Source organism: Panicum hallii, chromosome 6 (assembly GCF_002211085.1).
Source record: "Panicum hallii strain FIL2 chromosome 6, PHallii_v3.1, whole genome shotgun sequence".
NCBI classification, from domain to species: domain Eukaryota; kingdom Viridiplantae; phylum Streptophyta; class Magnoliopsida; order Poales; family Poaceae; genus Panicum; species Panicum hallii.
This window is the reverse complement of record NC_038047.1, coordinates 1,329,224-1,357,191: the sequence shown is the minus strand read 5'-3', so window position 1 is coordinate 1,357,191 and position 27,968 is coordinate 1,329,224. Positions and strand designations below refer to the sequence as shown.

Below are 27,968 nucleotides of genomic sequence, written 5' to 3'. Positions count from 1 at the left end.
AGGCGCGAGGGCACCGGCGGCCGGCGCCGCGCGGCGCCCCCAAGGTCACCTCCGCCACTGACTCGGCCTTTCGGGCTTGCTGCGGGAGCCGCCGCGACAGAGGACTCCGGCGATGATCTGGTCAGCGCCGCGCCTCCCTCCCCCTTCCGTCACCAACTCCTCCCTCTTCCCCCTTTCCGAGAAATCACCCGCAGAAAGCGTGCGCATCTTGCACGCTCGAGCGAGCTCGTTGCTGCTGCTAACCGCGACATGACAGCGAGGTAGCAAGCTCAATCATTCAGGAGCTGCAGAACTGCATGAACACGTGGATGATCGAGGATGCTTTGCTGCAGCGAGCACCCAACGCAGCTGGGACACGGCACGCGTCTCAGTGATTGATCCACCGGATCGACATTGCTTGGGAACCTGGAGCTCGCAAGTCAACTAGCTGTTCGTCCCTCCACCGGCAGCTTGCAGGTTTGATACTTTGATTAATCCAACTCACGATCGGGATCAGATGCTAATCCGACGCGCCCTTCACCCGTGCAGGCGAGATTGCTAGCCACAATGCAGACATGGCAGCCTCGTAATCGAGCTCATTGAGCGAGGCGATTCTTGGGTTGTGGCTTCGGTTGCAGCGTACCAGCAGTTGATCACACATGAGGTTGATTCCTGCTGTCTGCTGGTTCAGCTGGCCAATTGCCTCCACCTCTTCCGCTATATAAAGAAGGAACCCGAAGCCCGGAAGGAAGACACCATTGCAGCAGCTTCCCTCTGATCTTGTCCTCTCTCCCAGATCCAGAAGGTTCACAGCTTTCATCAATTCCAAGGATGGCCTGCCACCTGAGATCCGCGAGCGTGCCGTCGAGCCCTCGCTCCAACGAGACCAATGTTGAGGAGCAGCTGCAGAGCCTCAAGGCAGCCGTCTCTTCGCCTTCAGCGACCGTCCAGACCATGGTTGGTGGTCTGAGCAAGCTCGGGAGCATCTACGACCGCGTCGATGAGCTGCTCACATGCTTGCCCAGCAGCCAGAGGAAGGCGGTGGAGGAGGAGCTCGAGCGCTCCCTCGTCCTGCTCGACCTCTGCAGCGCCGTGCAAGAGAGCTTCGTGGAGCTCAAGACTCTCGTCCAAGATATGCAGTTGGCTCTCAAGAGAGGAGACGATGCGGCTCTTCAGAGCAGGGTTCAGTGTTACGCACGCTCAACCAAGAGGGCGCAGAAGCTGCTCAAGAAGGTCAACAAGAAGACTGCTTCTGACATGGAAGGATGCAGGGTGATCAAGCTGATCGCCGAAGCGAGAGAGATTGCCGTGTCAGTCCTCGAATCGACACTGAATCTCCTCTCGAAGCAAATTGCGATGCCAAGTTCTAGCAAGTGGTCACTCGTCTCCAAGTCTTTCCAAAAGAAGAGAGTTGTATGCGAGGAGGAGCAATTGCAAGGGTTGGAGCTGGACATTGTTGATCTTGAGAGCGGAGTTGGGGCTTTGTTCCGGACATTGATCCAGAGCAGAGTTTCTCTTCTGAACACTCTTAGCTTGTAGACAGATCATACAACAATTCTGACCCCCTGCCATTAGCATCCGCCTTTTAGAGGATCCGCTGATCTAGAACCAAATTTTTGATGTACATATATATATGAGAGGAAGTGTACAGAAAATCGCATGATTGAGAAGCAAAGTTTTTGATCCATTTCCTGTTGCCTCTCTTGTGAAGAATTTTAAGGAGTTTCTGTTTGCCTAAAAAAATTACATCATATAAAGGGAATCCAGACAGTAAATAAAATTTAGATGGTGTTTCTCACCATTATATAAAGGGAATCCAGACAGTAAATAAAATTTAAAAATACAGGTTGTTCTGTGTTCACAATTAGCATTAGAAAATGAGTAGTTGGTCGTGATATTCTTATTCACATGAGATGTGCCTCAAGGGCAAGCACAAGATCCTTATACAGTGGATCATGCTCAGCATTTCTAAAACATGCCACCAGGATTGACCTCGTAGTTACTAATGAGTGTTGAAACCCTTGGAAAATAAATATGGATGGATCTGTTAATGTTGTATTATCTCAGGAAATTATACTAGTATGTACTGAATATAGTTAATCTTGGTCCGTATAACCTGAGAAGCCACAATAAAATGTTGGTTCTTTCCCCTCTTTTTCTCCTTATTTATGTGGGTCTTTTCAGACAAAATTAATACTTGAATTATGCATAGTAAATTCGTGCAGGCAAGTGTTTAGCAACCAGTAAAAATAAATATGAATTTTTATATGATTACTGTTGCTGACAACAGGAGCCACAAAATTATACGACACGTATGTGGATCACCTTGAGATTGCCAAAGATGCTACACAGATTGCCAAAGATGCTACACGCTACAATTAAACAAAAAAACTTGAACATGCCAGCGATGCTGCATGAGGATTCATCAGAACCAGGCGACAGTCTAGCAGGCATGACCGCATGAGCAATGAAGTCAACTGCTGCCTCCACCACTCCACCAAATTTCAGCAACAAGCATCGGGGACAGCTCTTCACCTCCCATTGCATATCGTGCCTCGCCGATGTCATGTTCTGTATGTAACATCAAACTAGGCACTCAGTGCACACCAATTTGCCTGTTACCTAAACAAACAATCAAACAAAAAGCATCAGCTTGTCGTGCAGATAGGTGGTTTTGTTGCAGCAGCACAGCACCTCCCATAAATGAGATTCTAGTTGTCGATACCATGAACGATGCCACCTCTTCATCTTGTTTGGTTATATAAAGAGGCGAACTATAGCCCGGTCGACACCATTAAAGCAGTTCTGCATCTGCTCTCTTCCCTTCTACATTTCTAGAGAACAAAAGAGCACTAAAATTTCCACTACTACCATGGCTTACCACCTCAGATCTGCTAGCGTACCTTCCAGCCCTCACTCCAATGAAATCGATGTTGATGAGCAGCTCGAGAGCATGAAGGCAACAATTTCCTCATCATCTGTAACCATTGGAACCATGTGCAATGGTTTCAGGAAGCTTGGAGACATCTACAACTACATCGGAGAGCTTGCGTTCTTACCCAGCAGCCAAGTTACACAGCAGAGGAAAGCAGTGGAGCAAGAGCTGGAACGCTCACTTGTCTTGCTTGATCTCTACAACACCATGCAAGAGAGCTTTGGAGTGCTCAAGGAAAATATCCTGGACATGCAGCTGTTCTCAAGAGAGGAGATGATGCAGCTGTCCAAGTCATGATAGAGTCCCACATCCGATTGGTGAATAAGGCACAGAAACAGTTCAAGAAGATCAGCAAGAAATTTGCTGCAGTTGATCAGGAAAGCTGCAAGGTGGTCAAGCTGTTGTCTGAAGCCAGGGTGATTGCTCTCTCCATGCTAGAGTCCTTGGTGCATCTGTTGACGAGGCAAATTGCAACGCCGAGTTAGCAAATGGTATCTGGTCTCCAAGACATTCCAGAAGAGCAGAGTTGTGTGTAGGGAGGAGCAATTGCAGGAGTTGGAGTTAGACACTGTTGATCCCCGTGCAAGGTACCGCGCATCCGTACCGCTGCCTCACGACACACTGGCCCAGCAGCTACTTGCAGCAAGATCATGTCAATGATAGATCGATGCTGCGAGAAGACACCTCTTTTTTTTTTGGAAATACACACACAAGAAGACACTTTTAGGCATGCGTGTAGTGGACCATGTGACGTGCCATGCTTGATTGCCAACAAGAAACTGCTAGCTAGTGTGCACATACTGCGAGTGGCAACACTGCTGCTTCCATTCTTGATGGCCTAAAGCTTTTCTTTATTTGCTAGGCATCGCATTGATCGCCGAAAGGTTGGCTCCATGCTGATTTGAGCTATAAAAACGCAGCCTTGGCTCCCACAAGTCATCATTCAGTTCTTGAGCAATCGAAACAAGCAGCAGCAGCAGCTAGCAAAAGCTCAGTTCTTGAGAGCGGAGCCGAGGCTTTGTTCAGGAAGTTGATCCAGAGCAGAGTTTCTCTTCTAAATGCTCTTTGCTTGTAAATAGATCATAGAGGATGTCTAATCCCCTGCAATCAGCATCCGCCTTTTAGAGGATCTGCTGGTTACTGAAACAATTTTTGATGTATATAAGAGTGTACAGAAAATACTCGATTAAATGAAAGCAAAGTTTTGATTTATTTCAAGTTGGAAGTTTTTTGCACTCTTCCTTAATTTTTCTTCATTTGAAGTTTGATCGGGAAAAGGAAGTAATTAATTCAAAAGATGTACATCATTGGCTACCATAAAACAAGTTAGTAGAAACTCATGTCTGTAAATGTGATAACCACTGTTAATTCACATGGGATGTGGCTTTGTTCTGCTAGTGTGCCCTCCAGACCAAAGCATAGTCTGTAAGGAAGAGGAAATGCAGGAGTTGGAGTTGCACATTGTTGATCTTGAGAACAGAGTTGAGGCTTTGTTCAGGACATTGGTCCAAAGCATAGTTTATCTTCTGAATACTCTTAGATTGTAGATAGATCAGAGACTAACTAACTCTGATCCTGCAATTAGTACCCACCTTTTAGAGGAGTTGCTGGCCACAAAAACAATTTTGTGTATATGATAGGAAGTGTACAGAAAGTTCTCCTCAAAAAAAGAAAAAAAAAAGTATGCAGAAAGTTACTCAAATGAGAATCAATTTTTTCTATTCATTTCCTGTTATCGCAGCAAATGTACTTATGATTCCAAAGAGACAAATTTGTAACATCTAAAAATTACTTCCCAATCTTTTTCTCCTTGGGAAAAGGGTTCGGCCATGTTTCCACCACTGAAGCAGGTTGAGTAAATGCAGTGAAAATAGTCCAGCATTCATACTGAAGATGCTACTACTGCCGCCTAAATTTTGTTGTTCGTATTTCAAGCGTTTTATATGCAAAGTAAGTGATTTGAGGTTTCCAGCTGGTTCACCACAACCAAACAACTATCAACTAGATTTTTATTTTATTTTATTTTTTTGGAGAGCAAGAGCCTAACTATCAACTGAATGATTTCCACAAGACGCAAGCAACTGCAAGCAGAAGGTGCACGGCGACATTCAGATCCGAGCGATTTCTGCTGCGCCAAACCAATTGAAGGTGCAGCCCTCTTACCTTCGCTCACGGGGTGGGCCGGGACATCCGGAGGCGCAGCGCGGCGGGGCCGGAGAAACTCGGCTGCCTGGTTGGGGAAGCCACAGGAACGCTCGCCCGTGAGCTTCATCGAGCGTCCGCATCGAGGCCTCGGCGCCGCCAGGAGGCGGGGGAGCCGGGAAGAGGAGGGAGGAGGAGACGAGGAAGGGGGGCAGGTGCGGCTGGAAGGTCCTCTGCCGCCGGTGGACGGGAAGGGCGGGCCGCGGCCACGGAGGGCGAATGTGAGGGTGTTTTGTGCAAAAGTCGCGATCCAATATTTATATTTAACCCCCTAAATCGGATCGCGATTATTAGGGGTTTAGTATAAAAATGTGGATCTATATTATTATCCGCGATCTATTTGAGGGGCCTTTTTGAAACCCCGTGTTGGCTAAGGCCCTCTCGGAGTTGACCGCGTCGTGGGACCCTGGCCGTCTTCGTGTTGACCGTCGGTGAGCTCATCCCGCCACCGTTCGACGTCGTGCCGCGCCCGCCGCTTGTCTCGCCGGTCTCCTCTTCCAGTGCGCGCTCCGGGACTCGCGGACGCGCCTCCGCTCGACGTCCAGCGGCTCCACCTCGAAGTCGATCTCCGCCGCCCTGAGCTTCTTGGGAGCTTCTTGATGCTTGCGCGCCAATCAGAGCTCGAGGTCCGAGGACAACGACGAGCGCAGGGATCGTAGGCGACCGGGATTCCTTGCCGTGAGAAGAGCGCTGCCAGAGGAGGAGAAACGGAACTTGTACTGGCTGACTGAATGCGTTGTCTGAACTTGTACTGGCATGGCTGTCAAGTGTCAACAACCCAGTTCTGCCGTAGTCAGCTTGTCAGTTTTTTCACCACGGTCATAGCCGTACTTCTCGTAACGAAATTACAAAGGTTCCAGAGCACCAGGGTTCAGATTTAGCTATTCCTAGGGTCTGAAGTTTAGAGGTGTCACATCAAAAAGAATCTTGTCATTTAGAAATATTAAATAAAATCTAACTATAAAACTAATTGCAGAATCACAGGGCTAATTCGCGAGACGAATCTAATGAGGTATGTTAGTCCATAATTAGCGGATGATTACTGTAGCATCACTGTGGCAAATTATGCATTAATTAGGCTCATTAAATTTGTCTCGCGAATTAGCACCCATCTGTGCAAAAAGTTTTATAAACAGATTTTATTTAATACTTCTAAATATCAAGATTCTCTTTGATGTGACGGGTCTAAACTTTAGAGGGGAGGAAACGAACGCACACCCTTGTTACAAGTTCCAGCATGACAACGCCCACCAAAACGTGCAAAAAGACAAGCAAGCAAACTTAGACGCAGCGATTTACAGAGAAGCGCCATAACACGGGTCAGCTTGTCAGTTGTGATGCTTAGCTTAGGTATTTGGTGGTTCAACACAATTCTTACGATTGCATGGAGGGTGAGAGAAGATCTCGTTCCAATCAATGATCTTTACAGAATTACAGGTTCCAATTCAAGCAGACCCAATAATCCGGCCAGTACCAGCAAATTAGTACTACTGCCCCTACATTCCTAGCTAGAAGAATAGGTTGTTATTCCTCAACAGCAGCAATTCTTGTCCTCGCCGGGAAACGGCCGGAGCCTGACGATCAGTGCACGTCCATGCCGCCGACGATGTCGGCGAAGTCGCCCTCGGAGGCGCAGGGGATGGTGAGGCCGCCGCAGCGGTGGTCGAAGCCGAACTCGTCCTCCACCCGCTTCAGCAGCGTCACGAACGCCGGGTGGCTCAGGCACGCCGTCGGGATCACCAGCCGCTTCCGCCCCTCGCCGACGTACACCGCCAGGTGGCCCCGCGGCACGTCCGCCGACGACGACGGCGACGGCGACGCCCGGCTCCTCGCCAGGTGCAGCCTCGTCATCAGATGCCCCAGCTTCCCCGCCATGATCTCTACCTAGATGAGCTACACGAGTCAAAGTTCCTTTGCAAAGAACTGAACAAGGCTTCACTAGCTTGTGAAGTGTGAGCACTGAGCTTCTGCTAGCTGCTGCTCCAGCTGCTTGTTTCGATTGCTCAAGAACTGAATGATGACTTGTGGGAGCCAAGGCCGCGTTTTTATAGGTCAGATCGGCATGGAGCCAACCTTTCGGCGATCAATGCGATGCCTAGCAAATAAAGAAAAGCTTTAGGCAATCAAGAATGGAAGCAGCAGTGTTTCCACTTGCAGTATGTGCACGCTAGCTAGCAGTTTCTTGTTGGCAATCAAGCCGGGCACGTCACATGATCTTGCTGCAAGCATAGCTGCTGGGCCAGTGTGTCGCGAGGCGGCGGCAGTACGGATGCGCTGTACCTTGCACGGTGAGTGGTCTGCTAGAAGGTGACTGGCTGGCCAAGCAAGGAGGGGCCGACCACGACCACGACCAGCTCGAGATCAGCGTCTCCGTCTCCACTGGAGCAGGGATCCATCTCACGCTGGTTTTACAGCGGAATCGTTGCTAGCTCCAGACGACCCCGGCCCAGAGCAAGCTAGCTCTACCTTCGTCCATGCATCTTCATGTGCTTGCAATCTCTGCCGTCGATCTACGTACGCATGGAATGGTATCATCTGCACTACTGCGACAGAGATTGTCAGAGACTGAAGGGCGTGTCGTGTGCAAACTGTCTCTGAATTTTTATAGATCCTGCACGGATGGCTGCATGGAGCAAGGAGCAGGTCGAGTCACCGAGCACATGGGGTGTGCGCGTCCTCGAGCTCCGAAGTTGTTGAGCTCACTGCGCCACCATGCCCCCGTGCTGATGGAAACCAGCGGCGGCGGGATCAAACTTCACGTGGATCGTCGCCCTGGAGGACGGCGCGTCCGGTCCAGCGTTCTGGAATTTTGATGGGACGGGCCGGGGGCGGCTTTTCCCCCTGATCACTTCAACATCAGAAGAGGCGGCGCGTTCTTACTTTCCAAAGGTGGATGCTAGATGCTTCAGGTTACAGCAACGTTTTGATTTTTTTCTTGTTATACTGTCCGTTGTTGTTTCTTCCCCATCGGATCAAGATCCAACGACGCATGCATGAGTCGTCTTCCACCTCTCGACATGCTGCACCGGCCATCGTCACCGCTTTTGCTTTTAGGTAAGTGTTGACGCGCTGTCACGTTAAGTACTTGGTTGGCCCACACACACCATTCATTAGCGTTTGAGAGGGGGGGTGTCCAATGTCTCTATTTGCTGAGTTCTGACAGATCTACCCTTTCGACGTTGTTGGTCTTACTAATACACCAACATAGCACATGTCCATCAATGGGCTTCATAAATCTGTGATAACAGGAAGGGATTAAACTAGAGACAATTGCTTATTGAACAATGTTGTTTCTGAAAAATACCATTAAAAGATCTCTATCACCTGAAATGCCACAGGGGAAAAAATCGCTATCTGAAAATAGCATTATTGAACCAACAAATGTAATGTTTTCTTCGGTTCACCGTGATGCTCAGCTTGACACGCTCCATGGTCTCCAGAAACCGTGCCTCCCCGCGCATCAATGTATGGCTACTGCAGCATCTAGCTTGGTAGTGGACCGGATAATTGTTGTGGGATGATGTAAAAAAACAATGCAAGAGCGTGGTCGGTGCATCGCTTCTTGCCTAGTTATTGGAGCATAGTATTTTTGCTAGGAAAAGGCCGGGTGGGATCGCAAGCAATATGTTTGTCCCAAGCGCGCTCCGCGACAGCATGAATCTTCCCTTCTTCCGGTAGAAAAGAAGAGATTATTGACCACGAAGCCCATGTTAAAGGAGTAGATGCATTTGATTTCTTTTGTGCACGCGCTTATTCATTTTCCATTGAAATAGTTGAAGAAAAAGCGAGGTAGCATGAAATAGAAGGGGCATGTGCCCCACCCCACAACATCAAAAGCATATTTAGACACATATGTATGTTTGTTAGGTGTTTGGAAAAAAAATAGCCATAAAAATAGGACTAAATACGTGGCCTAATTTTTGACCAACCTCAATTAATTATCATCCAATTAGTTAGCTTCATTTTGTGATTTAATAGCACTGATGGTTAGAAAGAAAAATAATAAATGCTGTATTTCAAAGATCATGCCAGCGCGGCAAAACCCGGAGAAGGCCTTGGTGGAAGCCCAGGAGTGTAATGTAAGAAATGAAGCCCGCTTGGCACGGCCGCAGAAAATGGGCCGAATCTGCAACTACAGCCCGCTTGGCAGGCTGGAGGGAGCTTGATCGAGGGAGGCTGTAGGCCTAGGTTGCTTTGGTCGGTACGGAGAGCCGGATGCTCGCGTGACGCTGTCTGCAGCAAGGGAGCCGAATCCGAATGGAAGCCGGAATGTTTTTTTCCGGGGCGGACCACGCACGCACCGGCCTGACCTCAAACAGCCTCGCCGAGCTGCTTATCTGCTTGACGCTGACGATGCCGAGGCAGGCAGAGGTGGCGAGCGGCTGTGGCTGCGTGTGAACCCCTGTGCGGGGGGCTCCAGCCTCCAGAACACGCTCAGCTCACGGCTGCTCCGTCCCCAGCACAATTGCTTCGACCCGGCCGGTCTCATCTCTTTGCCTGCTTGGCAGACAGCTCGGCTGTCCACCCAAAAACCGCTCACGCCCAGAGGCGCCCCAGGGGAAGTGGTGGTGGTAGCTAGAAAAGGGCCGGCACGCCGGCCGCGTGTAGGCCGTACGGTGGCCATGGCCGAGTATGAGCAGGCACGGCTAGGGAGCTGCCTGCATGGCTGTAAAGATCCACCAGAGGATTGAGGCCGGCCGGAGCTGATGGATCTTTGCCTGCCGGCCGGTCGGGTGGGCCTCGATCTTTCGACGGATTAAGGCTGCGCCGGCCAGATTACGCTACGCGTGCCTTCATTCCGCATCTGGACTGGTGAGTGGTGGTAGCCAGTAGGGGAGGGAGTACCACCTACCTACCCTTGCTTTTCCCTGGGACCGCCGCGGCCTGCCGTTAGCCCTGACCTGGGCGGCGCTGCCCCTCGGCTCCCCGCTCGACTCGAACGTGCCGTGGCGTCGCCGCCGTCGGCCCCGCTGCTCCGCCCATCAGGCATCGGCAGGTGAATGGCGTGTCGGGTCGGGCCCCGCGGCATGCACTTGCCAAGCAGGCCGACAGAAAGCGGGCGCCGACCAGGGGCCGTGCCCGCGTGCCCTGCTTAACCTTTTTGATGGAAGTGCCCTGCTTATCTCGGCGCAGGTACAGAGAGAGGAAACGTGGTGCCGGGGCAGGCGCGCCGGAGCCAGCAATCAAGCGACCCAATCTGCGGCCGACCAACCGGGCGGGCACATGCCGTCGGCGTGCTCAGCCGCTTGCTTGCTGCGGCGGGGCGCAAGCAAGCACGCCACTCTGCCACGCACCAGCTGACCAGCACCGGCGCCGCGACGGAAAGCCCGAGTGCTGCCGGCCCGACCGGCCGGCAGCAAAGCGGGAGCCCAACGACCAACTGCCCGCCCCCGTCCGGGAATTGAATCGGGGATGCTCGCTCCGCTGATGAGGCCATCGATTCGGACCTGATTGCCTCCAGCGGACCGGCGCCGGACACACGCCACCGCCGCATCGGAGCACGGCTCGGCACGGCGCCCTTTGGCTACGGGAGTTCGAGGAGCTCACATGCCAAAGCCAAAGCATGCGCTGACGAGTAGCTGAGCACACCACCACGAGCCTACCCACCCTGGCGGCCTGGCCTGACGCCCTGGCCTCTGCTCTTGCTCTGTGCTCTCCCTCTCCGCTTCGGGTGGTGGGGTGGACACGGGAACTGGCGCTCGTGCCCTGTAGCACACCACTCCTATGAGGCTAGGACAAGGGATCCATTGGTCTCCAACGCCACGTGGCAGCACGGTCGCAACGCTGCAGCTCGGCCTCCCCCCACCGAAGGATCGGTGGGCCATGTTGCCGCCCGTTGAGGTTTTGGCGCCAAAGAGGCGGTCGACGACGCGGACAGGACAGGACAGGGCTGTGATTTGAACGCCAGACGGGGCCCCGCTCCCCGCTCTCGCCGGTGTCGTGGCCTCGGGCGCCGCGGCGGTTTTGGCGCCAACGCCCCCGCGCGCGGAGAGCCGAGGCGTGTTTTCGCGCCAAAAAAGAAGAAAGACCAGCAGGCACTCCGTGGGCCGCGCGCGGCGGGGTCAAAGATGAAAGATGGATCGGGACGGGATCCTGCTACCCCGGCCCGCGCCCGTCGTCCTGTCTTTTCTAGGGGACCAGGGCCAGCGCGGTCCGTGCTATCGGGATCCGCACCTAGCCTCATCAGCTACTCGAAACCACAACGACCACTGTCACTGCAGCAGCAGCTGAATAGTGATCGAGCAGGGACGAGCACCTGGCAGTCCGCGCCTCTCAGCTCAGCGTCGCCGTCGCCGGAGATGAGCTGTAGCGCTGGCAGCACAGTATCGTCTGCGACGGCGAGCGATCGCGTCGGTGCACGGGGATGCCGGTGCCCGGCCGGATGCCGGAATTCGTCGGCGCCATGGCCCACGGCTGTGACGCGGTGAGGAACCAACGGTGCCCGCCGCGAGATCAGATTCAGCTGTTCACATTCAGATGCCTCGTGCCTGTGCAAATGAATCCGAAAATCATCCGGAGAATCATGGCGGCCGTGCGTCCGATCATGGCCGCGCATTCATGCCGATCCACCGCAGGCTCGGACGTCGCGGCCTTTGCGCGCCAAACCACTTGAAAGCATCCTCTCTCTCTCTCTCTCTCTCTCTCTCTCTCTCTCTCTCTCTCTCTCTCTCTCTCTCTCTCTCTCTCTCTCAGGTTTGTCCACCCCCAGGTTTGTGCAACACAGCCGGTTTTCCTGCACACGGCTCGGTTGTCAGAGCGAGACGCACCAACGGCAACGGAAGCATTCTCGCTCCTTTTTATTTGTTTTTGGCTACTGGTACATCTATGCAGTTTTGCTTGTACGGATTTAAAATGCCAGTAGAACTCGTAATGGTTTTCTTTTTTTTCGTAATAGCGGGAATGGTACGTGCACGGGAAAACAAAAAGGAAAAGGCTCGACACGCACCGCCATGCTTGGCCGGAGCAGACGTGACCATGGCGCCGCCTGGCCGATGAATTTTCCGGTTAGATAACGAGCACGTCCCTCCACGGCTTGACGCCGGTGAGGTGAGAACGTGAGGTTTCGTAGTCTGCCGAGCGGCAGGGTTGACTTGCAGGCCCCGAGGGGGCCTGGCGCCAGCACGTCGTCGCCCACGGCTCTCGAGGCAGCAAAAGGTCCCTACCTGCTCTGCCTCCTGTAGCTGTAGTAGTACTAGTAGTACTACCGCACCTGCTCCACCACCGTCCCGTGGGGGGGGGGGGGGGGGGTCGCAGAGAGACGGGCGGGGATCACGGGGCGACCGGCGCGCGCGCGCACGTCGCCGCCGCCGCGCCGGTCACGCGCGGGTGGTGCGCCGCACGTCGCCGCCGCCCAGCCCTTGAGATTCGTGCGCCATCCGCCGCGCCAACGGGCGGGGGCGGGCGCCGGATCACCGCCGGATCTCGGAAAATCGCTTAACAAACACCACGTCGTCGCATGGAAGCCAAAGCTAGGTTGCATCCGCCGGGAGCCACTGGGGCGCGTCGTGCGCGCGTATGCGTACAGCGTGCGTACGCGCGATCCGATCCGATCCGACGGGTCCCCGACATGCTCGGCCGTGACGGATCCGCCGCCGATTTCTTCCGTGGGCGCGCCGTCGCCTCCGGCCACGTGGCCGACGGGTTGCCGTCGGCGGGATCCCGCCATTAATGGCCGTCACGGCGCGAGCATGCCGCCGATGGTGCATGCGCAGCGCCCCCGCATTGATCGATCGATGGATCCATCATGATGGGGCACGGTACGGCGTCGCATGATCTCCCCTCCCTTGGGGCGCCATGAATGCCCCACCGGATCCGTCGAAATCCAGCGCCGCGCCGGGGGAGGGAGGGGACGCACTCCTCTCCTCGCCTCGCCTCGCTACCCTTCGATCCGAGCGTTGCAACTGATTTTATTTACTCAACCAAGCAGCATGAGTTACTGCATCTTATTGACGGCGCTCGTTTTCTTTAATTCGGGCTGCGATTGGCCCCTTGGCTGTCTTATTGACAGACAGGTTCCGTTTGTTTCGGCAGCTGTACAAAACACAAAACCCTAGTGCTCGATCCGGAATATGTACGGAATATCCGGGCCCAAACTAGGCCTCGTTTGGAACTATAGGGTCCAAATCCGGCGGGATGCCCGGATTTGTCCGCTCCAGCGTCCTCTTCCGTTGGATCGAAATCCCAGCTGCCAACTAGGGTTCGATCGAAATCCCAAGCAGGCAGCCGATGCGATATCTCGCGTTCGAATCCTCTGTGCATATTCCGCATCGGATTTGGATTCGAAAAGGGAGCGGAATTCAAAAGGGACGCCTTGGAGGCTCCAACAAGAAAAGAAAAGAAAAGATGCCCACGCCCAGCCGGGGGTGTTTCCGTCAAATGCGCGGGGGGGTGGGGCGCGCGCAGCAGCAAGCGAGGCCGTAACGACGACAGCTAGCTGGCTGGGGCAGAGACAACTGCGCGAGCCTCCCGCCGCGGGCCCCGCGCGCCAGCTGCCCGCGCCCTGCCTGCCTGCCTTCCGGACGGCTGTAAAAACAAACATTTTCCCTTGCCCGCCAGTGCTGCCTTGGTGCCTCGTCTTGTTCGTTCCCATCAGTTCTCGCAGTACATTCGATTTTTTTTTTTTGCTTTAGCACAAACACTTCAATTTTGGAATGCCACTTGCTGCGCGTACTGCTAGCTCTGCAACACTGGTTTTGCCCCACCAGTGACTCACATGGGAAATAAACATTTTTTTTTGGCTTGATGACGTCCCCATTCACACTTGAATTCCAAACCTTTCCAATTTAGAAATGAACATTTCTTTTCTTGAAGACGGCCCCATTCACATTTGAACTTCAAACCACCCAAATTTCGCTGAACAAATTTTGAAATACTTCGACCCTCCAACAGCATCAGCTTGACTACAACAACCACTACGAATGCCGCCCGCACATTATTTTTCTTACGGAAAATAAAAAAAACCCAAAATGTTTCATTGAGCCGGACGCAAAGGGAGGAGCAACGGAGCATGCGAGTGCAAGGCAAGGAACAACCACCGAGCCACGCGCACCCTCCACGTGGCGACCCACCTGGCTCCCACGAGCCGCTGCGGCGCATGTGCCCGCGCGGGGCCCACCACCCTCCTCCCCTCCGCCTCTTAAATCCCAGCGCCCCGTGCCGTCCGTTCCCACCCCCCGCATCCCAACTCCAAATTCCAGCTCAGTTCCGCGGAGCACCGAACAAGGCAGGCGGGCGGCAGGAGGGCGAGCAGAGCCAAGCCGGAAGCGGGGAAGCCTCCAAACCCCGGGCGATTCGGCCGAAGCGCCCCCCGCGTCGCCGTCGCCCTCGTTCGCTTCGTCTCCCTTAGCTGGGAGCTCTTTTATATACCGGCGCCGCGCGGGGACGGGCTCCCTCCGTGCGCGGAGGCGGCGGCGGCGGGTTGCGAGGTTCTTGGGAGGAGGAAGCGGCCGGGGAGGAGATGGAGTGGCTCGACGAGTACGAGAAGCTGGTGATCCGGATGAACACGCCGCGGGTGGTCATCGACAATGCGGTCTGCCCCACGGCCACGCTCGTGCAGGTGAGCCGCCGCCCGGCCTCCTCGTCTCCGGCTCCTGTCCCCTCTCCCTCTTGCTAGCGGCGGCGGTGGCTGATTCGGGGGGCGAATCCGTGGTGCAGGTGGACAGCGCGAGGAAGCGAGGGGTGCTGCTCGAGGCCGTGCAGGTGCTGGCCGACCTCGACCTGTCCATCAACAAGGCCTACATCTCCTCCGACGGGCGGTGGTTCATGGACGTCTTCCACGTCACCGACCGCCTCGGCCGCAAGCTCACCGACGACAGCGTCATCACCTACATCGAGCAGGTAGGCTTGCCTCCGTCCTCGGCCTTACTCGGTTTATTAGACCTCGCCGTCGCGCGCGGCGGCGGAAGGAGCGGCCTTTCGGGTTTCTGACGGTGCGCGCGGCGCCGGTTTCGCAGTCGCTGGGGACGTGGAACGGGCCCGCGCGGCCGGCGGCTCTCGAGGGCCTGACGGCGCTGGAGCTCACGGGCGCGGACCGCACGGGGCTCCTCTCCGAGGTCTTCGCCGTGCTCGCCGACATGGAGTGCAGCGTCGTGGAGGCCCGCGCGTGGACGCACCGCGGCCGCCTCGCCTGCGTCGTGTTCCTCCGCGGCGAGGACGCGGACGCCGGCCGGGTGGCGCGCATCCTCGCCCGCCTCGGCCACCTCCTCCGCGGGGACGCGGGGGCGCCGGGAGCGGTGGCCGCGGTGCCCGCCGCGGGCGTCGCGCACGCCGACCGCCGCCTCCACCAGCTCATGGCCGCGGACCGGGACCAGGACCGCGCGTTCCCGACGCCGGCCGTGTCCGTCGACAGCTGGGCGGAGCGCGGGTACTCCGTGGTCACCGTGCAGTGCCGCGACCGCCCCAAGCTGCTCTTCGACGTCGTGTGCACGCTGCACGACATGGACTACGTCGTCTTCCACGGCACCGTCGATACTACCGGCGATCAGGCCCGCCAGGAGTTCTACATCCGGCACGCCGACGGGAGCCCCATCCGCTCCGAGGCCGAGAGGGAGAGGGTGTGCCAGTGCCTCCAAGCCGCCATCGAACGGAGATCACTCGAGGTAATTTGAGGATCATCCGGTCATAATTTTTCATACCAAAACGCATTCTTTTTTACTGACTAGTGAACGGTGATGCTTAATGTGTTTGATTTTGAAATCTGCAGGGCGTGAGACTTGAGCTGTGCACGCCGGACCGGCCAGGCCTCCTGTCCGACGTGACGCGAACGTTCCGGGAGAACGGGCTGCTCGTAGCTCAGGCGGAGGTGTCGACCAAGGGCGACCTGGCCTCCAACGTGTTCTACGTCACCGACGCCGCCGGCAACGCGGTGGACCAGTGCGACATCGACGCCGTCAGGGAGAGGGTCGGCACGGACCGCCTTGTCGTGAGGGAGGAGCCCCGGCCGCAGCTCTACCAGAAGGCCGCGCCGGGCGAGCGGGACCACGGCGTCGGCGGCCTTGGGCTGGTCTACCTCGGCAACCTCGTCAAGAGGAACCTCTACAACCTCGGCCTCATCAAGTCCTGCTCGTGAGGCGGCGAACACTGTCAAAATCCAAGAACAGCACACGGTTCACTGGGGCCACTGCTTCTTTCTGCCGTCGAGGCCATGCCATTGCTGTACATAGAAGATTCCCAACGACAAAGTGAAGCTGCGAAAGAAGGGGTGGTGGTGTCTCTGAATGCTCAAGCAGGGTGAAAAGCTCAGCTCAGCCATGTCAGATTCAGAGAACCAGAGGTTCATCAGATCCAGAAGCCGCGACCGACGCCACGCCATTGGGAGGAGCAGGATGATGATGGTAGATGATAGCAGTAGGAATTTCTGTAGCCATGTACATAGACAAATTCGTTGCTGTCCGTACTAGCAGTAGCGTGTAGCTGCAGTGAGTGTGCATTCATCGTGTCCCTGGGCGCAGGGGCCGGACCATTTGTGATCTGCAATTCTGTACCTTCACCGCCGCTCCTGTCAAAAACAGCATTCTTTGGGTTCGTTAAGCTTTGCCTCTTTTTGTCTGTCCTTGACTCCTTGTTAGTGACTAGTGAGTGACTGATTGCTTTCCTGCTGATCTGCCCTGCTGGATCCATCATGCCCAAATGTGGCTAATCTGAACCTTTTCGTTTTAGGATCTGCAAGGGAAAAATGTGTGAGTGACTGGTGCTTTGCTGCTGATGCTACTGAGGATTTTGATGTGCCCTAGGACTGCCCAAATGTGGCTAATCTTGCTTTAGCAATTTAGGATCTGGAAAGGGATGGGGAGGATGGTGCTTTTGTTCTGGTGGATTAGGTGTAGCTTGCAGGGGAAACAAGGTGCCTGGGTTGGACCCGGGGAGGGGGGGGGGTTGATTTGTAATCAGGCCTATAGATAGATTGGGGGCAGGCAGCTAGGCTGTTCTTGCTCCCTCGTCTTTACCTCTTTTGGAGTGTCTGATGAGGTTGTGATGCAAGTGATTCACGGCAGTAAAGCTGTGGTTCTGCTACTTATAGCAAGTAGGGACAGGGTACTCTCTCTACTCACGAACTCGGGGGGGCAGGCGCACTCAGCTGAGTCCGATAAAATTGGGCACAAGAATACAGTAGGAAATCAGAATTACATGCATCGTTACGAGTCAGCTGCGTGTACGTGAACGTCTTCGTCTGTGTTGTATTTCTTTGTAAAAAGATAAACTGGAACTTGGAACACCGAAATTTCTCTAGAAATGAACCAAATTTTGTCCATACTGCTGCTTGCTGCCCGTATATTCCATGCAGCTCGTCCCCTTTCTTCAGAATTTAGCTTGCCTTTGAGCACACTTCTGACGAGCACGAGCATGCGGAACTGAACTCGGTTGATGTTCAGTTGCTTTCTGCACTTCCAATAGCAACAGCTCGAGCGAGATTTGGACATGGATCAAAGCAGGTGGCCTGGCTGGCTTTACTCCGCCTCAAAGTGTACGACGACGTTTCTGGTGGAAGGAGGGGGCCAAAGATTCCATTAGTCAAACGCTAATGCCTCGAAAAGCAGGGGTTTGGCCTTTTGCCCGGAGACGAGCGTGGTTCGTGCAATCATGCAGCACCTCTTGCTCTGAATAAAGATCCCTGCAGGCGTCCCCGGCCGGCTCCAACAGCAAGAAACAAGGAGCTCGACAACAAACCGGGCTGTTTTTTTTTTTGATACTTAACTAACCGGGCTGTTGATGAGCGCAGCTGATGTTCTTGTCCTGTCCTTGTTGGGTTGGGAACTTCCGAACTTGGGATGAGCATCTCTTGACTGATGAGGACACCCTGCTGTGTTCTTGGCTTAAACAAACACCAGTTGACGGTTCTACTTCTGCGGCAGGCTCTTCGGAATTGGGAGATGGGAGTGGGACTCGGTGGCGACAAGCGGGACGAGACGGGCATCTGCGGCCAGCGCAAGGTCCATGCCGCCGCCCGCACGGCCGGTGGCATCTCCATCAAGCAGACAAGCAGTTGGGGCGTTGTGCTGAGCAACGCCGGCGCTCGGCGGCGGCTTTTCATGCCGGTTGGATGGTTCCGCATTGGCGCGTGCCGTCTGGGCGCATGCGTGTTGACCGGCTCGGCTCGGTCAGGGCCTGGCTCTGGCTGCCGGTTGCAGCTGCATGGACCAGCAGGCTTCCGTGCCGTGCGGGCCAACATGTGCGTCGGACACGGCTCGAGCGTGACATCTGTAGCAGTCGGACGAGACAGTGAGAGAGGGAGGGAGGGAGGCAGTTTGGTCGGATCGAGGAGTCAACGCGCGCCGTGGAGGCTGCCGATGGTGACCCTACTACTTCGTTCATGTTTGCAGGCTGAGAAACTATTCGTCTCACGCCGTGCCGTGCCATGGAGGGCTGACGACGAGCTGCTCGCCGCCGGGTGAAGTCGCCGGCTGCTGCTGTGTTGGAAGCGAATGGCCTCGCCCCCTATCCGTAGACGGATGCATGGAGCAGCTGGACATGAGACATGCAAGCAGCAGGAGCGAGTCATGCTCTTGTAGCCGTAGTCTCGTAGAGCATAGATGCCAACCAAAACTGGCCGGGCTGATGGATGCCTAGTCTCCTTATTACTAGCCAGGTGTGTCTGATGATCCAAGGTTAGTTAGTTAGTTAACGAAGAGTAGAGCATCATCAGGGTGTATGTAATCACGTGGGTGGCTGGCATGGAGCGGTCGGCTGTCAGCTGCTTGGTGCGCGCACCGGCATGGCGGCATGGCATGGCTTTCCACGCACGCTCCCTTGTCTCCCTCCAGGCTTGGTCCTTCTGACCAGGGCGCTGCCCTGTCCTGTCTGACCAGCACGCAAGTGTCGCCTCGCTTCCCTCCGATCCCAACTTGTTTTGTGCCAAACCTAACCACGCGCCTAGCTCTCAACACACACACCCCGCGACCGCAGCGTGCTCTCTTGGTTACTGAATTTTTTGAGAAAAAAACGCTTGGTTACTGAAACATGATGCGCTATCCTCATTGACAGTAGGTAGAGGAGCTGTGCTGACCTGCATTTCACCAGGAATTACAATTCAGAACGAACGCTGAAGGGCTGCTACCACGTTCGGTGATCAGAACGGTGCTGGAGTGCCTCAGTAACCAATTGGCTGGACTGACATCTGTGGGTAATACAATGCTATCTGCTTACTGAAACTGACAGTTTTTAACTGGTAGTGCAATCTATCTGGGGTTACCAATGGGGACCAAGGGCAGGTGCATTGGAGTCATCTAATAGACAGTCTTTAATGACACGTCATCCTGAGATAATTGAACAAACAACCTCTACAATTGTTGTCTGGTAGTAGTATTGTATCCCTTGAATTATGGAAATGAAAATGGAATATTGTGAGTAGCACGACAATAAGTGAACAATGGTGATTAAGCGGTCTCATAGTGCTTTATTTTAGACTATGAGGTGATTGTTTCGCGAAGCAACCACCTAATTCTCTTTCCTCCACATCATCATAAATCCTATGTGGATCTGCCTAAGACAACCTACGAGACCGCTGACATGTAGAATATACTTGCCCTAAGAGGATGACCATATGCCTAGCAGCCTAAGACACAGAGCAAGCAACTGAGCATGCCTTTTTTTTTCCAGAGCTGTGCAGCCGTGAAACAGTGAGTACAGACTGGATAGTTTGATTGCTACCATGAAAGTTTAGTGACTAACAGTACATAGTATTAACAGTGTGCACAAAATACTGTAATTTGCAAACTTGGTTTCCAGTTGATTGTTTTCAAGGTCAAACAGTTTCTTCATTGCATAGCAATTGCCTCGCATTGCGATTCAACAAACAAGATGTTCAATCGCAGACTATGACTTCTCACTACACACTACCAGTGCAGTGCGAAGAGAAACCGGGCAGATCCACGATTTTCATTATGACTTCTCTCTGCCAACTAGTTACCATATCTGATTCAGATGTACAACAGTTAGACAGAGAAGAGGTAACGAGGACGAACTTAAGACTATTCAACTGTCTAATAGCCAGAGTACACGACAGAGCGCAAGTCCACCAACAGCAAACTGAAGAAACTGGACACAAAATTCTCCCACAGCAACAGTCAACTTGATGTTTATTTATCCTTGCTGGGGATGCTCTGTCAGCACCCAGACCCCTGATGTCGATCCCCAATCCTAAGGGCTCCAACGTTGGCGGTGTTCGTCATTGAAATCGGCAACCTCGTAACTGTCTGCAGCAGAAGGTTCACCCGCTCCACCAGCATTCTCGGACGTCCTCAGCATGCAAACCTATCCAATAGTGCATAAGAACACATGCATAACAATGTATCTCAGATGAGTTTTTGATATTTTTTCCATCAACACAAATTTAACTCATGTTTTCCAGATAGCCCAGCAAATGGCTGCTATTCCAAATGTATAAAACATGTCCCCATTATGAAGCCACTTTTTAACCCGAAACCCAATGCTGAGCTAAATTCCCTGTCTGCTATCAGCACCAATACTTTGAGCAATAATGGCCCAAACAACCTTTAGCACTGAACACTTGGAGAACAGATGAACAATTGTCTCGCCATGATGGTGAAAGTAATATTTAGGGTCTCCGAATGAATAATTGTTTGTTTGAGTATATTCTCGGACAGGGGGAGTATCTTAGTGTTCACAAAGTTGAAATAACAAAGAAAATTTCATGCATATTGGTTCATCATACAGCCAGCTATATTTCCAAAAGAGGGTATTACTACCATTTTTGTTAGTCCAACTCCCATGGAGGCAGGTGGGTTTGACCTTGAGAGTGTCAGTCCGGATGGGAGTCATCAGATACCTTTCTCACAGTGCGTATAGACTGACCAAAAAGTGATAACCTTGTTGCAATTAAGCTTAGACAAAAGCAAGCAAGTATCCTTTGGTTCACATATTCAACGTTAGTCTGCCACAAAATGTTAGGACAAGAAGGAATGGATTTTTACTCTGAAGTTAGCCAGAATAAAAATAATATATGCTTATAGCTCAGAAGATCCCAGTTAATATGACTATGCATGATGGGGCTACCGAGGAAAATAAGAATAGAATGCAGCAAAATGACACTGTTGTATGTTCTATAACGCTTAGGATTGGAAGAACATCAATGACACGCTATGCTGTGACCTATACAAGCCATGCACCAAAATGAGCGGAGCGATGCCGTCCGGGCCTGGCCCCCAGTAGCGGTCGGATTCAGCACGTGCGGCCCAGATCGGGGCGCGGACTAATAAGCGGCCAGGGACTCGGTCGTCCTCGTCAGCCGCGCGACAGGCTGGCGCGCGCGGGAGCGGAGCGGCGCGGCGCCAAGGTGGAGGCCGCCGGATGACGAGAGCACGATGCTGCGCGGCGGCGTGGCTCGGGCTCGGAGCCCTCAGCGGGACGGGAGCACGATGCCTGAGATGCCTGTCAGTCGAAGGAACGTCGTGCAATGGGTGGCGAGGTTGGTTCACACACACCTGCTGATTGCTGGACGCTCGCCGACGGTCGAAGCCAAGGCCCAAGGAGAAGCTCGCCGGAGCCGAGAGGCTGAGCGGAGACGTCATGAGTATACCCACAGCACAACAAGGATTCAGGCTCACCGGCGTCGTGGCCCGTGGGCAATGCCGCCGTTGAGCGGCGCTGTGTTGTGGCTGCCTGGTTGGCTCCGCTCCCGCGTGTGCCTTCCCATGCACGCTGCCTTTCCTTGTCTCCGGCCTGAACGCCCCCATCACATGGCCTGAGACCGGGTCACCGGGATGCTGCTGTCCGGTCTGCCAGCAAGCAAGCATCGCCGTCCGGGGCAGGCAGGTAGCTCTACGCTGCCGCTGGCTGTTCCCTCTCCCCAGGCTAGCTGCTTCATCTCTCCGTCGTCCGGACCCTTAATCCCGCTGCCTCGCCTTGTTTAACGCGTAACCACGTGCCTGCTTTGCCCTAATCATCAGATGGTCTCCGGGAAGTCTGGCCTTCACTGCCGAGCGAGCTAGCTAGCTAGGCAACGCTAAAGCTTCAGATCTAATGTCTGACAGGCTACCAACTGTATGTGTCAATGTCCAGAAGAATTGTAGCCTCCTTTACGCATCCGAACCCAGCCTCAGCCAGCCGGAGTGCAAAACAAACACCGGCTACTTGGCTGGCTGGCGTGCGAGCTAGCCCGAATGAGGTGGAGCACTTCTGAACATATAGATAGGGAAAATCACCATTGCCACACTGAACATCCAGAATGATGAGGCCACACATGAATGAAACAGTATGCAGAAACACAGATCAACAGCAAGGCAGAGAATTTCTAATGCTAATTTAAGGGATCCAACAGGTAATAATCCAACACAAGAATTACTAATAGGGACGCCGCTAGCACGCAAACTGTAACTACACACACACACACACTCCCTCTCTCTCTCGGACAAAGGTTACAAAACCGTAGGTAGGGTAGAACAACTAAAGTCGCACAGCTACAGCAAATGCAGTTAGACTCTCCTGCCTGATATATGTAGCCCAATTAAAACCTAGTGCGAGATCCGCAGACACGCATCTTTTACAAGTCAGGAACGAATGAACCCATCCATCCATCCATCTTCTGCAGCAGCATCGGCGGCGGCAGACGCAGCTTCAGTACTCCGCTCCCCCTGTCAGTGTGGCTCCGTGCTGGGTTTCAGGTTCAGGATCCAGAGGCAGTCGTCTTCTGGTCGCCCGACGGCGTCCGGGACGCCTCGGGTGTTGGCTGCTGGGCAGGGGACACCCAGCTCTGGTCTGCGCCGTACGAGACGCTCGCTGTTCTCTGGTGGACCGCGGAGCTGTGCTGCCCTTGATCGCCGCTGTGGGTGTCCACACTTGAGATTGGAATGGCGGGAGGTGTCTGGGGGAGGGTGGGTGCCGGGTCCACCCGCGGCTTCTTGTTCTTCTGCTCCATCTGATAGCTTGGCAGGAAGGTCCCCACGACAATCTGTCAAGCAGACTCAACTGTCAGCCAAAATCAGAATTTTCACAGCATGTAAAGGAAGATCATCTGGGGACCTCAAACACGGCATGCAGTTCAGTTGTACAATTAAGCTTATAGGCATTCAGATCTCGAAGAGGGCAAGCACATACCTGAACAGGACTTGCTGCCACCAGGAGGCCGGCAACTCCACCGCCGACGACACGACCGTCTGGGCTGGCAAGAGACACACTCATCCCACCAGATCTACTTCGTGTTCCGCTATTTTCAGTTGGCATAAAGGAGCCAGACAACGACAGCAGCTCAAAGCGTCCCTGCAATCAAAATAGGGCATCAGATGGGGTTAAGTAGGACCACCCAGAATCCTTTGTGTCCTCACAGCCATATGAAACCCTGCCCACAGTAAGTCATGAAGGAGTAAAAGAGTTCTGCATTGCTAACCTCATAAGTCAATGTGCCACCAGATGAATCAGGCTGGCGGAGTGTAACATTTGATATCACGCCGTTTGCAGAGAGAATACAGATAGCCCGTGGTCCTTGTTGCGAAAACGATATAACCTTCATTGTCACATCCTGAACCAACAGGGAAAATACAGATCACTCTTTCACACAACGATAGAGATCACTTCAAGAAAAAGATTAGTATAGCTGTAAGCTTTGAGGAGTACAGGTACAGTGATCAACAAGGGAAAAATAAAGACGCATTCATTTCAATCTTTGTCGACTTTGACACAGATGACACATAAGATCTGTTCACCTCTCCTTATCTAATTGAATGAATGGAAAATGACACTAAAATAAGAGCATTTCATGATCACGATTTGCTTAGGTAAACCAACAGAGCATACAAAATCCATTGTGTCCTTCTGTACAGCATAACATTTGATCTGTGAAGTCATCAGCAATCACATTACTTCTGTAAGTTATTATATAACCTATAGTGCATAAACATAAATAAAATGATGCAGGTGATCCAGATCCATACCTCACCAGGTGCGACAGTAATTATATGTGGGGTGAAATTTGCACCAGCAGAACAAGCCACCATGTCACCTGCCAACACATGGTGGAGTTAAGAAAATCACAGCAAATTGTAACGGACCAAACTGAAAGATCAATACGGAACTACCAAATGGAAGGACTGCCAATTTGCTAGAAAAGATATTTACACTACTGCGACAGTGATCCCCCCATCATCAGTAGATCAGGTCTGCACACCATCCTGAGAAAGGTGCAATTCTGAAGCTACAACGCTACATCATCAATATGATCCCTCCAACTACAAGTGCCCCGCAAATGTTTATTCACTATACATCTCCAGTCCAACCATTCTAACTTTCACAGCCGTGTTCTAATGCTGCATGCATTAACCGACTGCCTTGAAAAACAGATGTCTGCACAATATCCATGGCCATCTCCCTGAACATGGTGACACCAGCAGACAGGGATGATGAAAAGCACCATGTTACAACCTAACAAGGAGGATCTTCGTGTGATTCACCCTCCCCTATTTTGTTCCAGAATCGTTAACCACCAGTACAGCACCACCATGGCACCCCCACAACAGCAGAACCCCACCACAGAACACCATGAAGCCTTGAGAGCAACCCAACAAATTGGGTCGGATTCAGGCAGGATATGCCTCCATCCTGGCCCACACTTTGCTCCCCGGCCGAGCCACGAATCTTGGAACACACCAACCAGCCGCCTAAGCCTGAGGTCCCTGACTATCAGAACTATCTGATCATGCAGCACGAGATGCGTAGAGCGGAGGAGACAAGAAATATTCGGATAAGAGAGGGACAGACACGGACAGTGTCATGACAAGGAGTGAGCGGTGACACCGCCAGCCAGTTACTACTCGTGCCATCGCCTTGGCCCCTCCCCCGCCGCCCAGCCATTCTCTAATCGACTAATTCCTCAAGAGGAAAGCGAGAGAGAAATCCAAACTTTTTCTCCGGAACAGTATGTGGATTAACCCAAAAGATTAGTAGATTTTTGGATATTGATTAATCTAGAAAAAAATTGGGGGAAAGATGCGAGCATGAGTGAGCTTGAGTAGGCTGGTACCGATCGAGTCGAAGTGGAAGCCGAACGGCGACTGGTGGTGGTGGAGCTGGTGATGCTGGTGATGCTTGCCCGCCGCTGCTGCTGCGGCGAAGTCGAGGGGCCGTCCCCTCCCGCGCTTCATGGCGGCGCCGACCGCCGAGGCGGGCGTGTACTGCCCCGCCGCCACGGCCGCCGCCATGGGCGCCGACGCCGAGATCGGCGTGGCGTTGAGCGGCCGGATCAGGCTCCCGTCCGGCCCGTACTTCCGCGGCCTCCCGCGCTTCTTTGGCACCTTCATCGCCACCGGGCCCAGCGCCAGCGCGCCGCCCGGTCCCGCCGGCGGCGGCGGCCCCGCAGCGGGCGGTGGCCCCGTAGCAGGAGGCGACACCAGCACGCCGCTCGAGCTACCCTTCTCCACCGCCGGCGACTGGAAGCTCACCGTCGCCTCCGGTGCCGCCGTAACTACTGGTGCTGCCGCTGCCGCCATAGGCGCAGGCGCAGTCGCAGGCCCGGCACTCGCCTCCCCCGACTTGGCCTCCATGCACGCCGCACCCCGCACGCGTCCACCTCCTCTTAGCCCTAAGCTTCCCGCCACGAGCACTCGCCATTGGAGCTCACGCACGCTCGCCCCATCTCCTCCCTCCCTCCCCTTAACCCCCCTCAAAAAAACAAATTTTCCCCGGCCAAAAATCCCCCCAAAAATCCCGAAATATTCCTCCAAAAATCCCGAAATATTCCACCGGAAAACTCCCCAGGCCCGCGGCGCGGCGGAGGGACGAGGACGGAGCGCGGAGGTCGCGAGGCGAGGGGGGAGCAAAAGGGGGCGGCGGAAATGGGGGCGAAATAAAAAGCCAAAACTAAAAGCAAAAAAGGAGGCCGCCGCGGGGGAGGGGGCGGAAGCGAATTACGGGATTAAAAAAGGAAATAAATTAGATTATCGGGGGAGTATTAAATTAGTATAATCCCCCCGCGCGCGGCCGTAAAGAAATGGGGGCCGAAATTGTCGCGGTTTAAGCGGGCGGGCCGGGGGCCCACGCGGGGCCGGGGTTTTTAATGCGGGGATCGAAAAATGCCCGTTGCTTGGCGCCGTGGGCGAGGGGCAAAACCGGAAGCGGGAAAAGGCCTTGGCCTCACGCGGTTAATTAAGGCAGGTGGGGCGCACGGTTCTGCCACTGAGGGGGGTGGTTGACCGGTCGCCGGCTTGTCAAAGCGAACAGTGACCGCATAGGACAGGCGCTGTGGGGGTGATCCGTGTGGAAACAGCTCGGATCCAACCAAAAAAAAAAGAAATTAGAATTCAACCAGCGACCAGTGTCATCTTGTGTTTTCGGCAAAGCTTTCTCTTTTTTTTTTTGTTTGGTTTTTGGCCAACCAGGTCCTACTTTTTCTCATGGACCAAGCTCACCTGTCGAAATCCGTAAAATGGGGTACTTTATCTGTTGACAATGGCCTGGAGTAAGTTTGTTGCACTGTGGCGTATTTTACAAAAGGAAACGGTTTTGGTTATAAGGTTATCTTTTTTCCTACAAGAATGGCAGGAGCTATGCCTTTGGATCAAGAAGGAAAAAAGAATTTAGCAAAAGTTATAGCCTGTAACAACCAGCACAACCCTTTGGTGGCTTGGCGCACAGCAACGCACGTCCAAGCGCGTGTGTGCTCTAAAGGAATAGAACTTTGATCAAGATCGACTACGCTAGCGCCCTGGAAGCTCGTCTCCTTTTGATCGATCCTCCTTTATTGTATCCTCTTCATTAGTATAGTTTCGATTTACAAAAATTCACTTACGGGTTTAAACTTCCTAAAAATGAAGGTGAAGGTAGATTGAGCAAAATGTGTTTATTGACTTGATAGTTACAAGAACAGAGTAACCATTTCTCCCATCAAAATTTTCCAATTTAGGACTGAAATAGAAAACAAAGAATTAATGCCACCACTTGGTAGCTTGGGTCCCCCTTCTTCTTCATTTAATTCAATGGGCAGTCTTTTGTGTGAAATACATTTTGCTGAAACTCATAAATAGTACACAGCCCACCAACTATTTTATCATAAAATATATTGTTTATAGCTAAAATGGCCGCATGAAGCGGTTCGAAATATGATTCCTGCGTTCATAGTGTGAAATGAAATAAAAACACGTTTCTCTTTAAAAGAGCCTTTTCAATCTGGTCAACAACTTATCTTGCAGACCAATTTCCTAGAAATCCATAATAGCGTAAAGTAGTGCGTAGTTGGCTGCATACGGTACTTTCTTGCTTTCCATTCCATTCATATATATATATATATATATATATATATGTATGTTTAATATCGCTACATTTCATCATCCAGTTAGGGGTTTCCCCCATTTTTGTAGTTAAACAGGATATGCTGATTTCATTTGTCCAAAGAAATATGTCTTCTTAATCGGATATTCTAAAAAAATTTCTGCATCGTATTCTTCACCAAATATTTCCACTTTTGATCTGTATGTAATGATGATAAAAAGAAGAATTCATGCCGCAGCTTGATGTGTTAGGCGCAAATTCAATATGAACGGAATATGTATGGTTGCTGGAACCACCACCTTTTTAACGCTTTTCTCCTTGGCACAACTAGAACCCAAATATATCCACCCTAGCTTCCATCCAATCTCCAAACATATACAAGACAAAAATCGCGGAAAATAAAATACAGGACAAGCGCCAAACTTCCCACTTACAAAAGAAGACAATTATCTGCGAGCTGCATCTCGCAATGAATTGTTGCCATCCTTAATTATCTCTCACCAAATGGGCACCCATAAACTAATACACACACACAAAAAGAAAAAAAAAACAATGCACAAAACCATGCTGCAATGTAAAGGTTTATTAGGAGGAGTAGGAACTGCAGGAGGAAGCCAGCAGCAACACAGCAGTCAGAAGC

General features: G+C 53.0%; 4 protein-coding genes and 1 pseudogene across 4 annotated transcripts; 3 read left to right on the top strand and 2 right to left on the bottom strand.

The window, feature by feature from the left end:
* Window positions 1-350: 350 nt before the first annotated feature.
* Window positions 351-1,615, top strand: LOC112897909. The gene is made up of 2 exons (XM_025966309.1): window positions 351-456; window positions 529-1,615. Exon 2 carries the CDS (start codon window positions 811-813, stop codon window positions 1,516-1,518), a length of 708 nt encoding a protein of 235 aa, XP_025822094.1. The 5' UTR covers window positions 351-456; window positions 529-810; the 3' UTR covers window positions 1,519-1,615.
* A 1,026-nt stretch (window positions 1,616-2,641) lies between these two features.
* On the top strand, window positions 2,642-3,574 carry LOC112896816 (annotated as a pseudogene).
* Window positions 3,575-6,661: 3,087 nt separating this feature from the next.
* On the bottom strand, window positions 6,662-7,057 carry LOC112897837 (auxin-induced protein 15A-like). Its single transcript, XM_025966229.1, has one exon. The coding sequence runs from the start codon at window positions 6,989-6,991 to the stop codon at window positions 6,698-6,700; it is 294 nt and encodes a 97-aa protein (XP_025822014.1). The 5' UTR covers window positions 6,992-7,057; the 3' UTR covers window positions 6,662-6,697.
* Window positions 7,058-14,301: 7,244 nt separating this feature from the next.
* LOC112897113 (ACT domain-containing protein ACR8-like) lies at window positions 14,302-16,663 on the top strand. Its single transcript, XM_025965311.1, has 4 exons — window positions 14,302-14,672; window positions 14,771-14,953; window positions 15,070-15,714; window positions 15,819-16,663. The coding sequence occupies exons 1-4, from the start codon at window positions 14,574-14,576 to the stop codon at window positions 16,182-16,184; spliced, it is 1,293 nt and encodes a 430-aa protein (XP_025821096.1). The 5' UTR covers window positions 14,302-14,573; the 3' UTR covers window positions 16,185-16,663.
* A 5,669-nt stretch (window positions 16,664-22,332) lies between these two features.
* LOC112896192 (AT-hook motif nuclear-localized protein 1-like) lies at window positions 22,333-25,949 on the bottom strand. Its single transcript, XM_025964110.1, has 5 exons — window positions 25,086-25,949; window positions 24,001-24,068; window positions 23,457-23,588; window positions 23,168-23,329; window positions 22,333-23,021 (listed from the first exon to the last, which is right to left on the bottom strand). Exons 1-5 carry the CDS (start codon window positions 25,603-25,605, stop codon window positions 22,737-22,739), a joined length of 1,167 nt encoding a protein of 388 aa, XP_025819895.1. The 5' UTR covers window positions 25,606-25,949; the 3' UTR covers window positions 22,333-22,736.
* Window positions 25,950-27,968: the final 2,019 nt, after the last annotated feature.

Excerpts from the sequence above, each read along its gene's own strand:
- LOC112897909 (XM_025966309.1), top strand. The coding sequence starts at position 811 with ATGGCCTGCCACCTGAGATCCGCGAGCGTGCCGTCGAGCCCTCGCTCC.
- LOC112897837 (XM_025966229.1), bottom strand. The coding sequence starts at position 6,991 with ATGGCGGGGAAGCTGGGGCATCTGATGACGAGGCTGCACCTGGCGAGG.
- LOC112897113 (XM_025965311.1), top strand. The coding sequence starts at position 14,574 with ATGGAGTGGCTCGACGAGTACGAGAAGCTGGTGATCCGGATGAACACG. Across the intron at positions 14,954-15,069 it reads TCATCACCTACATCGAGCAG|TCGCTGGGGACGTGGAACGG; the intron begins GTAGGCTTGCCT and ends CCGGTTTCGCAG. Across the intron at positions 15,715-15,818 it reads TCGAACGGAGATCACTCGAG|GGCGTGAGACTTGAGCTGTG; the intron begins GTAATTTGAGGA and ends TGAAATCTGCAG.
- LOC112896192 (XM_025964110.1), bottom strand. The coding sequence starts at position 25,605 with ATGGAGGCCAAGTCGGGGGAGGCGAGTGCCGGGCCTGCGACTGCGCCT. Across the intron at positions 24,069-25,085 it reads CTTCCACTTCGACTCGATCG|GTGACATGGTGGCTTGTTCT; the intron begins GTACCAGCCTAC and ends ATGTGTTGGCAG. Across the intron at positions 23,589-24,000 it reads TTACTGTCGCACCTGGTGAG|GATGTGACAATGAAGGTTAT; the intron begins GTATGGATCTGG and ends CTGTTGGTTCAG.